Below are 10829 nucleotides of genomic sequence, written 5' to 3' on the forward strand. Positions count from 1 at the left end.
TCCTGCATGTAGAAAGAGTTAGCAATTAACTTGTTAACGCATGGAAAAATCAAAATAACAGTGAATGCTAAAACCTGAAGCAGTTATGTTATAAAATGGCAAATATGGATAGCGCAGTCATTCTTTTATACAAATACAACTTGTCCCTTAGACACCAAACATGTGTTTAGGCTCATTCTTAGTTTTAAGAATGATTCTATTCATATGAATAAAATCGCACATCTCTGTGTTGGCAGTATCAAAGCCTTGTCACAATTTTGTAGGTTGCCTATATAAGGTTTCTGAACTCGGACACCTTCTCATGTGTAGCAGTGCTATCCACTGAAATTGTTGTCCTTTTCCTCCCCTCACTAGGCTCATGATTGCATACCTCTTTAGTGCTACTGAATTTATGATTAAGGCTATTTTAGTTAGGTTGCTGTATTTTAAGTAACAGTACTATTGTCCTAGCATGTTTTTAAACACACCCGAACATTTAGTACTGGTATGTTTTAGAAAATAGCCATTTTAACACTGTTACAATACCTCGCACGACTGTGTATCTTGACAAAAACCTCAGCATATTGAAGTTTGTTTAAAAAATAATCTGATGATAGAAAGATGGATTTCAGTAGACTTTATTTGCCCCAGACATTCATACAGTGATACTTCATGTCCCCAGGTAGGCCTGATATAATGCTTTACTACTCCAAAGTAAGTACTGGGTAACTCTTTATGTGCTTTGAAGTATTAGCCCAGAGAAGACAGAACTGACGCTCAACATGATAGACAAGAAAAGCGGAGCTAAAACAGAGACCTCTCTAGGCAGGTACAATAGAGAAATGAACAGGTGTTCTACTCCAGCCCCCACTGATTACAAGAAAAGAATGAGGTCAACTAATGATCACTGACTAATATTAGGGTTAAATGCCACAATTTCCATTGAACACTCAGCTGTGTAAATTTTGAGAGAACACTTTTTTTGGTAAGTGATTTTCACTGGTACTTTTTCTTCAAGAATCTTGGTATTTTTGTTTCATGCGTGTCCCCTTCCCCACGTGACAGATTGAGAAACAAAGTCTAGAGTGGTTAAACGGCTTCGGTCACTGAGCATAACACCCCCTCAACAGCCCAGAGGCAGGCCTTATCTGGTTGCCTATCATCCTTTATGTTCTCCTTTATGTTCTCATCATGCATGTCACAAAAGTTGGAAAACACCTGAGGAACCGGATGTTGGGCTTGGGGCATTATGTTTTATTTGATGTCATTATCTTCAAACTAAGTAATTTGTAATGCCTGCAATGTGGCTTCTAGTTAGCTTTTAACGCAAGTACCTGTTTAAAACAAACACAAAGCTTAACCATACAATGCAATCAAGGGAGCGGAGAGGAGTGGGGAAGCTAGGAGTGGACTTGAGTCACATAGTAAGAAGGCTCGTGTTGAGGGTGGCTGTTCAGATACTGAAGCAAAGCTTGGAAGGGAGAGGACAGAAAAATGCAGCGGTTTATTCTCTTATAGAAACTACTTTAAATTGTGAATGTTGATAAGGATCTGCTCCTACAGAAGGGAAAAACTCTGAGACAATGCTTTCAAGACTTATTTCCTGTCCAACCTTAATTTACTCGAAGTGTGTTTATAAATAGGGAGGTATGTACGGTGACATAGGAGACTGGAAGAGCAGAGTAAAATTAAGAGGGTGGAAAACTGATTAATCAGATGGGAAACCCCCCCCCCAAAAAAAAAAAACCAAAACCAAAAAAAACCCCAGAACTGTTCTGTAAACATTCCTGAACCAATACATCTTTAATGCCTGTGTAGATAAGATGAATAAAAGAATGAAATAAGAGGGAAGCCAGGGATAGCATGAACGGAGAGGGGAAGCAGAAGACTGCTGTTGTTATATAGACGACAAACTTGCTATTCTAGATGGGTGAAGGAAAGAGGTCGTGCAAGTGATAAGAGACTTTCTCATTTCAGGCCACCTTTCTGTGATCTTCAGCACTGCATAAAACAACTTTTCTGAAGTTGTAAAGGTTACAGGAAGTGGCAATCCTTTCGGAGAATTTCTCACAAAAAGATGCACCTCACACTGCAAATATTAGTGTTGCTGTCTGTAAGTTCACAAGTGCAGCCAACTTCTTAAGCACAATTTTAACAGGCAACTTGATGGAACATTTCAGTAACCATCAGGCCTGTGAGAAACATGCTGAACTAGGTCTGAATATCCCTGAAGAGTAGTAGGATAAAAAACAACAGGTTTTTACCATTCACATGCGTGTGCAAAGCCTCTGGCATTGTAGAAGCTCTGTGCAGCTGAGCCTAAGCTCTGAGGTATAAGAATGTAGGTTCTCCCTGCTCCTTTTCCTCCTCCCTCAGAGCTGGGGACTCTGACCTGGAGCAGCCTCTATATGAACCAGCTCGCATGAGGGCCAGGTTCGGGCTGAGCCAGTATTTCCAGTGCAGAGAACAACCCAGGGCCCAGGAGAGAGAAGGGAGACCGCTGAGGTGGTTTGGGCTGCCAGCCCTGGTCTTCCCCTGCTGAAGCACAGTCAAGTCCAGAGGCTGTGGGGACCTGAGCCATGGGTTGAGCCCACTCAGCTTGGCCTCTTGGGTCTTCTCCAGCCTCTGCTTGGCTCAGGGAGGTAGCATCAGGGGAAGGACAGGGCAGACTTGCTTCAGCAATGGCTGCCTGGCAGGTAGGTGGCCCTGTCCCTCAGGCAGCGGTGACAATCAGGCTTTCTGTGCTTGGCAGCCTTGTCCATGCCTCCAACTATGCGCCGCAGCAGGCTCATGACCCTGGACCAAAGAGCGCCTGGTGGCGCAGGTGCTCCTCCAGGCACTGGACCGCCTGCTCATCCACACTCAGGTCGAACTTGTTGGCCAGCAGGTGTTGCTGCTGGAGCACCCAGGGCAGGTCCCCCAGGCCGTAGATGCAGATGGCATGGCGGTGCGTGCCGGTGCAGGGCGGGTAGGGTGCCCCCCGCGTTATGTCGCCCTCCAGGTACTGCCACTTGACTAAGCGTGCCAGGGAGTTCATGTCGGACAGCTGGTACTTGTCGTTGGGCGGCAAGGAGCCTGGCACGCCCGGCAGGCGCTGTAGCGTGGCCCACACATGCTCGTCCGGGCTGTACGTGTCCTGGGCCCAGGCCAGCAGGCGCTGCGCCTCGGGGCTCTCCAGGACGTGGCGCACAAAGTCCCGTGTCACCACTATGTAGGCATTGCCCGTGAACATTTCTGCGCTGCCCAGCGGCGGGGGGCTCTTGGTCACGCTGGTGCGCACCAGGGTGCCAGTTTCAGACACCTGGTGCTGGTAGCGCCAGCGCTGGCGCTTGATGGCTGAGGGCTGCTCCGACTCCATGTTGTTGCGGCCACGGAGCACCTGCAGGGCCCGCACGATCTCGGCGTTGGTCTTGAGGGGGAAGTCAGTGCCGCAGGTGTTGAGCAGGTAGCGCCAGGGCTCGGGCCGGCGCAGCAGGTCCTCCATGCAGTTGAGGTCGGCCTGCAGGCGCGACCAGGACGCGTAGACGACGCGCTCCAGCCGGCTGGCCACGAAGACGTTGGGGAAGCAGGCGGCCAGGGCCCGCACGGCCTGCAGGAAGTCGGCGGGCGCCTTGGCGTCGACGTGCACGCAGTACACGTTCTGCGGCGCGTACAGGGCGCGCAGGAGGCGCTCGAACAGCTCCAGTTGGTCGTGGATGACCATGGAGAAGGCGAGCGGGAAGGCCGCCTCCTCCTCGCTCAGCGCCACCTGCATGAAGCGCCGCCGGGCGCGGTAGCGCGCGCAGTCCGCCGTCAGGTTCAGGTAGTCGGCGGGCGTGAGCGGCTCCCGCCCGCTCTTGAGCGCCCGGCTGCTGCCCAGCGCGGCCCGCAGCGCCGCCTCGTCGCCGCGCACGATGCGCGAGCAGTTGAGGGGCGCGGGCGCGGCCAGGCGCAGCGCGGGGTAGAGCCGCTCCCGGCACAGCCGCCGCCGGGCCGGCGCGGTGCCGGCGCCCACCTCGTGCGGGCTGCAGCCCCCGGCGTCGCCCAGCAGCCCCGCGCCGCCCAGCAGCGCCAGCAGCAGCGCGGGCGGCAGCAGCAGCAGCAGCGGGCGCAGCCGCTTCCTCTCGCAGCGCCGCATCCCCCGGGTGCCGCCGGACCTGGCGTCGGGGAGGCGCGGGCTGCCGGCTAAAGAAGGGCGCGGCGGGCAGGGAGGAGCGCCGGGCCCTGTCCCGCCCGGCTCTGCTCCGCCGGCCCCGCTGCGGGCGGGGGAAGCCCGTGAAAGCCCCCGCGGGCCGGAGCCGCCCTGCCCGCCAGCGCCCGCCCGGCTGGGGGGAGGGGAGCGCGGGCTGTGCCGCTCTCTCCGCCCGTCTGCGGGTTTCTGCTTCGGAGCCTCCTGCCTCCCTGTCCCCGCTTCGCTTCCCCCGTCCCGGGCTGCTCCCGCTCTGCCCGGGCCTGGATCAGGGCTGCCGGGCGGCTGGGTTTTGTTTTTAAGTTAGATGCATCTTCATCAGTGCGATCCCACGGGCTGAGACTTGAACCCTTGTCCGAGGGCGCCGGCGCAGATGCGGCCTACAGCAGTGCTCCTCAAACGTCTGTTTTTTCAGCGGACCACTTCAGAAACTTTTTGTCTTTGTTCTGCAAATCAGCGCGCACAACTTCTGTTTTAATATCGTAGTTTTACTGTTCTAATACAATGGGCGTGCCTGGTTTTTCTCAGCAAAGCTTTGGGAAGGCGGGTGTGATGTTTGCCAGCTTCAGCCATAGGTCACCTTTCTGCAGACCACCTGAATGGGGCTTGTGGACCAGTTTGAGGACCTCTGCTCTAGAGGAAAGAGAACTAGCCTGAGGCAGAGGAAATCTGGATTAATTTATTAGTTGTCCAAGATGAGTCTGACAGAATTCAGTAAACCTAAAGAAACATAAATGGCTCTTCCAAGCTACTTGGAATGAATACTAATAAAATCATTGCACCCTGGGTAGTAACTTTTGGGGTGTACTATTTATGCCACATCAGCTGTAGGAAGCTTTTTTTTTAGAAATGCTGTGAATCTTAATTTGAATCGGTCCGAGAGGGCAAGGAGGAACAGGAACAAAACTACTCATTTGCTATGGGACCTTGAATAACAAGAACCACGACTCCAGGTCTCTTGTTCTTGCCTTTGCCCCTAACAGAGCAAAATGCTTTGCACACAGGGCCTGAACCAAACCCATAGAGAGTCCATAGGGCTAGAAGTCTTGTAGCACTTCACAGGTGTCCTTCAGTGACTCGCACAACAGCACTGCAAATTGCGTAAACACGACTTTTTCCGGGGTCCAAGAGGCCGGGTGACATAGGCAGTGTCACACAGCTAGTTTGTGTCAGAGCAAGATTTAAGAAAGCAAAATAGTTTCTCTTTGCTGCTATGTCTGTTAGGCAAAAACATTCAGAAGGGTCTATGAGGACAACTAGCTTCTGAAAAAAGGCTCCTAATTTGGCTTTCCAGTACTAGACACAAAATCAGTGGCCATTCCTAGAAAGGTAGTTACATAATTTAATACTGCTAGTCAGATTAGGGATAGAGACCATGTCATGAGTTAATATGACTGTAATAGGGATGGGCAAAATGCGGCCTGTGGGCCAGATGTGGCCAGCCAGGCCATTCTATTCAGCCCATGGGGCCCCTAAAAATTTACAAAATTAATATTGCCTCTGGCTGCTGGGATGTGGCCCTCAATGGCTTGCCAAAACTCAGTAAATGACCCTCCACCCAAAATAACTGCCCACCCCTATGTAATGCCAGGTTCAGAACAAAAGAGCTCAGTAGCAATCAATGGTTGCATCTGAACAAAATTATGGGTGTTTTAACACTAGGTTTAGGGTTATGTTTTCTTTGCATAGTAGCCTTTAGGAGACTGGTGCATTTAAAAAAAAAAAAAAAGAAGATTGTCTGGTTTCTGGGTGCTAGGACAAGGTGTTGTGGTCTAGAACAGCACAGGCTGAGGTAAGCCAGCTGTTCTTTGCATGATCTTTACTGGTTCTGATCACAATAGCTATGACAAACACAAGCAACCTTTCTCACGGTATTTGAGGACTGATCTACATTTGCAAAATCTGTCAGCCTAACTATGTTGGCCATGGCTTAGTCCCCACCCATCTTCCATCTACCCCCATCCTTTATCTACTTCTGAATGACACAACTATGCTGAAATTCAGTTTAAGCAGCAAAACGTAGCTTAAACCAAGGGCCCCTCTACACTTGCAGGTAAAAGTGTGATGGGAGCTAAGATGTGATGCATGTAATCAGGCTTGGTGCCATGTCACACATCCATGACAGGAAGTGTGATTGTGAGAATTGCCCATTAGATTTCATTGCACCTTATTGCTGGTGCAAGGGAACCCCAATCCCAGAGCTGCTGTGATCTCCCAGCCACAGGGTGCCCCATCCACCCCTGGGGCTGGGAGACTGCAGAAGCATGGCTGGGACCAAGAGACGCACCCTGTGTGTGGTGCTGCTGGGACCCAGAGTGTGCAGCTGCTGGGTACTGCTGGGGTTGAAATTCCCTTTGGCTGTGGGACTCCCAGCCCTGATTGCACATTGTGCACCCCTGAAATGGAGAGCCTGGTCAGTAGGGCTGTGTGAAGCTTTGGTCCCTGATTTGATTTGGCGGAGACTCAGCCTGATTCATTGGCCGAATCTCCAAATCCAAATTGAATCAGAAGACCCTCCAAATCAGCTCGGAAAGATTTGCAGATCGGGACATAGAAAAAACATTTAAAGCTGTGTCTACGTACCTCTAGGCACCAGTCAGCTTGTGAATGCTGCAGTGCTGGGGCAGATGGCGTGTCCCCCGACACCCTTGGCAGCAGACCCAGAAGTGGACCAAAAGCACTTCAGGTCCACTTCTGGGTCCACTGGAGAATGTGCTGCCCTACCCCGCCCAACGTCTCCCCTGGCTCAGTGACTGGTTTCTCCTGGCTAAGCTGGGAGGGCACGAGGGGGTGTCCCCATGCGCTCCCTGGCAAACCCAGAAGTGAACTGAAAGTTCTTCCGTTCCACTTCCAGGTTCACTGCTGGGCGCATGGAGGGCCCGACCCACGTGCCTGTGGGACACTCCACGTGCTCCAGCATCGCAGCATTCACAAGCCACGCTGCTACCTCAAGGTATGTAAAAAAAACATTTAAAGTGCTTTTTGCCATACCCTGTCAAAAGCTTTTTAAAATATCTATGAAATTATGATAGAGTTCTTTTTGGTGCTCACAATATTTTTCACACTTGCTTTTGAGGCTGAAGATCTATTCTGTGGTGCTTCTTTTAGATCTAAATCCAGCTTTTTCTTCTGCTAATACAGTCTCTATTTGCGGCTTGAGCCTATCCAGCATTATTTTAAGAAGCACGTTACTTGGATGACTGATGAGGCTAATGGTGCAGTAGCTGGTACGTTGGTATAGATTCCCCTTCTCTGGGATAGGGACTATTGTTGATTTTTGTCTACTGTGTTGGCCAGGTTTTCCTTTTCCATATCATATTGCAGACTTTGTACAGTATGTCAACTGTCTTGTTTCCTGTTCTTAATATTTCTGCAGTTATATTGTCCAGGCCAATTCCTTTTCCATTTTTCATGGTTCTGATGTCTTCTACTTCTGCTCTCGTGATGTCTAAGCTTTTATCTTCTTCTGTAGTGCCAGATCCTCGTTTCTCTAGTTGAGTTATTACTTCTGGGTCTGTTTTGACATTATGATTATACAGTTTATAGTATGATTATACAGAAGGGGCCCAAGTAGAATACATTGGATCTGTTGCTGGTCTAATCTAATAAAGATTTAGCTGTACTTTAAACAGTAGACAAACCTTTAGTATGGAAGGTTTCATACTACATTAAATTTAAAAATGGCAGGGCTTCTGGGCAGAAATGAGAAAAGAAGAACATAATTTGATTAATTCCCCAAATAAGGGAAAAGTTGGGTATGAAACTATATGCTACCATTCTAGAAACCCTGCCATTTTACCAGCTTTTTACCTGTCCTCCCCAAAAATGTATTTCTATCTCCTTTAAAGTTTATGTATGTTGGAAAGTCACATGCTAGAAAAAGGTTTTAGTACAAAATCTTAGGGAACTAATCAGGGATTCTATGCTCAACCACTCAAAATTTCAAAAGAAATTGCTGCAACAGATTTGGAATTAGACATTTTACAGGTAGATTTGAAGGACAGCAAGATCTTGGTCTGAATATTCATTCAAAGTCAGATATAGTGGATGCTTCAGGTAGTAGTTATTTTTCATTTTATTTGTAAGGTTTCAGGGAAGGTTCTTTGGAGTGATTCAGGGCCTACTTCTACTCCTTTCTCAAATGCAGCTGTTAGGGACCAACTTGGTTTTAATGTGAATCCATTAGCACTAGGTCAACATGGTTTCCTTTATGCAAAAAATTAACTTTTCCTGATTAGTATTTCTGATAACCTCCAGATCATTGGTAATTCTGTAGATCTGTTGACAGAGAATCAGATCCACCAGAACTAAAAGGCCAGTGGTTAGGGCATCAATATCCAGGTTCAAGTCCCAGTTTTGCCTGATTTGAATGTGAATCTACCAGAATTCAGGTAAGAGCCTTTAGAACTTTTATGCGTTGTAGATAAAGTTATTCTTTTGTGCTATTTCTCCACAAATATGCCACGCCTACGATTTTTTTTTTAATTTTTAAAGGTTTCTTTCTTTTCCCAAATGCATAGCCCGCCATTTTAAACATTTTTTTGAAGAACGTTTAATAAAACTTTAAATGGTAGTTGTTCAATTTGTGTTCCGATAAACTGAAATACAAAATACCAAATTTGAATACTGAACTGTGGTCATCAGATGCATAAAAAACCAGATATCTACAATTCAGTTTCCTTTTGTGTGCATTGTGTAGAAACATGTTCTGCATGCCCAAACCTCTTAACTCTGAGATGAGTGCATATGTATCCACCCCACCCAAACTACAACACTTGATTTTTGTAAAGGATATAGATAAACTACCAATTACAGCTCTGGATAGTCTGACCAGACTCTGGAACAACCTTTAGACTGAGACGGAATAGGTCCTATGCTCAACTCCTGCATAGAGAGAATAATCCAGGTTACAGAAAAAAGGAGGAGGGAAATCCTGAAGTGGAGCTGGCTGACCACTTTAAATCAGGTTTCCCTCTCTGGAGTAGAAGTTTCCTTATCCTGTAGTGTAAGCTGTAGCAGGGCATTGGAGTGTGCCTGCTCCTTTACAGGAACTGGCAGCCTGTGAGGCTGCTTGCAGGTAGGGCAGGGAGTTAATGAGAGGCACATAATGGGAAGAGGGCTCAGGCTGGAAATATATAAGTCTACAGTCCAAGTTGGTCAGGGCTCTCTCTCCTACAGCTGCAGGGGAAGGTGCTCCATCCTGGGGAGCTAGGCTGACTGCTGTGCTGCTTGTGAGAGCAGCAAGGCTCAGGACACTCACAAGGAGCATGGAGCCAGAAGGTATGCGTAGCTAAGGGGTGAGGGAAGGTTTTCCCTCTTAAAGGGGCATAGGGATGCTTCAACTTGGTATTTATGTTATAGCCTAGGACTTATGGTTATGTTACAGTTTACTCTGGGACTATGGGACAGTTCCGGAGGTCCCATTAGTGTCTGTGGGGCACGTGATAGCCTTGAGCTTGGCCAGGGGCAGCCCTGAGTAGCAGTTGAGCCTAGAGTGGGTATGTCCTGGGAGGCAAAGTAACGAGCAGCACTTACCGGCAGCTCGGGATGAGATGCACGTGGGACAGGAGAGGAACCTGCATGGCTTGTTAGCCACCTTTTTGTGCAATTACAGCTGGCCGGTGATGTCAGCATCAGACGCCAGCCGGCACAGATAAAAATGGTGGCCGGGGCAACGGAGGGGGAGAGTCAGGGAACAGAGCCGTGGCTGACGCCGGGGGCTAGGAAGATCCCGCACACTGGACCCGAGGAACCTGGCGAGCAGAAACTGATGCAGGCTGGGGATAATGGGGCCCCCCTGACATAAGTCCATGCCGGACAACGGAGGAACGACAGGTTTGCCAGCCAGAGGGAGAACTGAAGTTGCACCTGGAAGCACGACGGAATCCAGGTGGGAGTGTCGGGACGACAGGGTGCAGAGGAAGGCACAACAGGAGGCGAAGACCCGGGGAGAGCCCTAAAGGGGTTTATGGTTGGGGTGGGTATCACCACCGGGGTCCATCATATTAAGGAACTCACAGGAGTTGGTCCAGGAGGCGATGAGTCAAGAGAAGCACGTTCCCTCCCTATTAGGTTCCAGTGTGGGGATAGAAGGGGGAAGGAATAGATTTACTGGTCTATTTTGTTGATTCATTTATTTTGTTACCCCGGATGAAGGGGCATAGGGAATAGAAACAAATACCCCAGGGGTGGGACAGCAGAGAAGCCTCAGCAGAGTTGCTCCTCGTGGTGATAGGTACCTGGGAAGGAAGGGACAGGAGTGTGAAGGGCTGTTGGGGCAGGCCCACACAGGCAAGCAGGCCCCTAAGCCGTGGTCTCCAGGATGCAATGGCGGAGAGGGTGACCCTGCAGGAGAGGCTGCGGATAATGGCTGGGCAACTCGCTGAAGGTGGCATGAGGCCAAGGTGTAGGTGTGGCGGAGCCCCATGAGCAACCGCCGGGCAAAACCCAGGCCACTGAGGGTCCCGTTAACCAACCCCGCCTACTGAGGAACACCAAGTCGTGGCAAGCGAGATCAGGGATGGCAACATGCAGGGAGAAGAGAACTACACCAGCAACAACATGGGCCCGGAAGGCGCATGACATCTGCCAACCAATTGAAAGCTGCTCAAGAGCGGCTATTTGAAGCTCTGGCAGTGACAGGGTACAATGTAAGGCTACAGGGCTAGACGGGGCCGGAGGT

At 49.5% G+C, this 10829-nt stretch overlaps 1 protein-coding gene across 1 annotated transcript; it reads right to left on the reverse strand.

Moving 5' to 3' along the window:
- Positions 1-601: 601 nt before the first annotated feature.
- Positions 602-4645, reverse strand: GCNT3 (glucosaminyl (N-acetyl) transferase 3, mucin type). Its single transcript, XM_090029406.1, has one exon. It carries the CDS (start codon positions 4094-4096, stop codon positions 2768-2770), a length of 1329 nt encoding a protein of 442 aa, XP_089885532.1. The 5' UTR covers positions 4097-4645; the 3' UTR covers positions 602-2767.
- Between the last annotated feature and the right edge of the window lie 6184 nt (positions 4646-10829).

The sequence above is a fragment of the Crocodylus siamensis genome, chromosome 15 (genome assembly GCF_052110815.1).
Source record: "Crocodylus siamensis isolate JL-2025a chromosome 15, ASM5211081v1, whole genome shotgun sequence".
In the NCBI taxonomy this organism is placed as follows: Eukaryota; Metazoa; Chordata; order Crocodylia; family Crocodylidae; genus Crocodylus; species Crocodylus siamensis.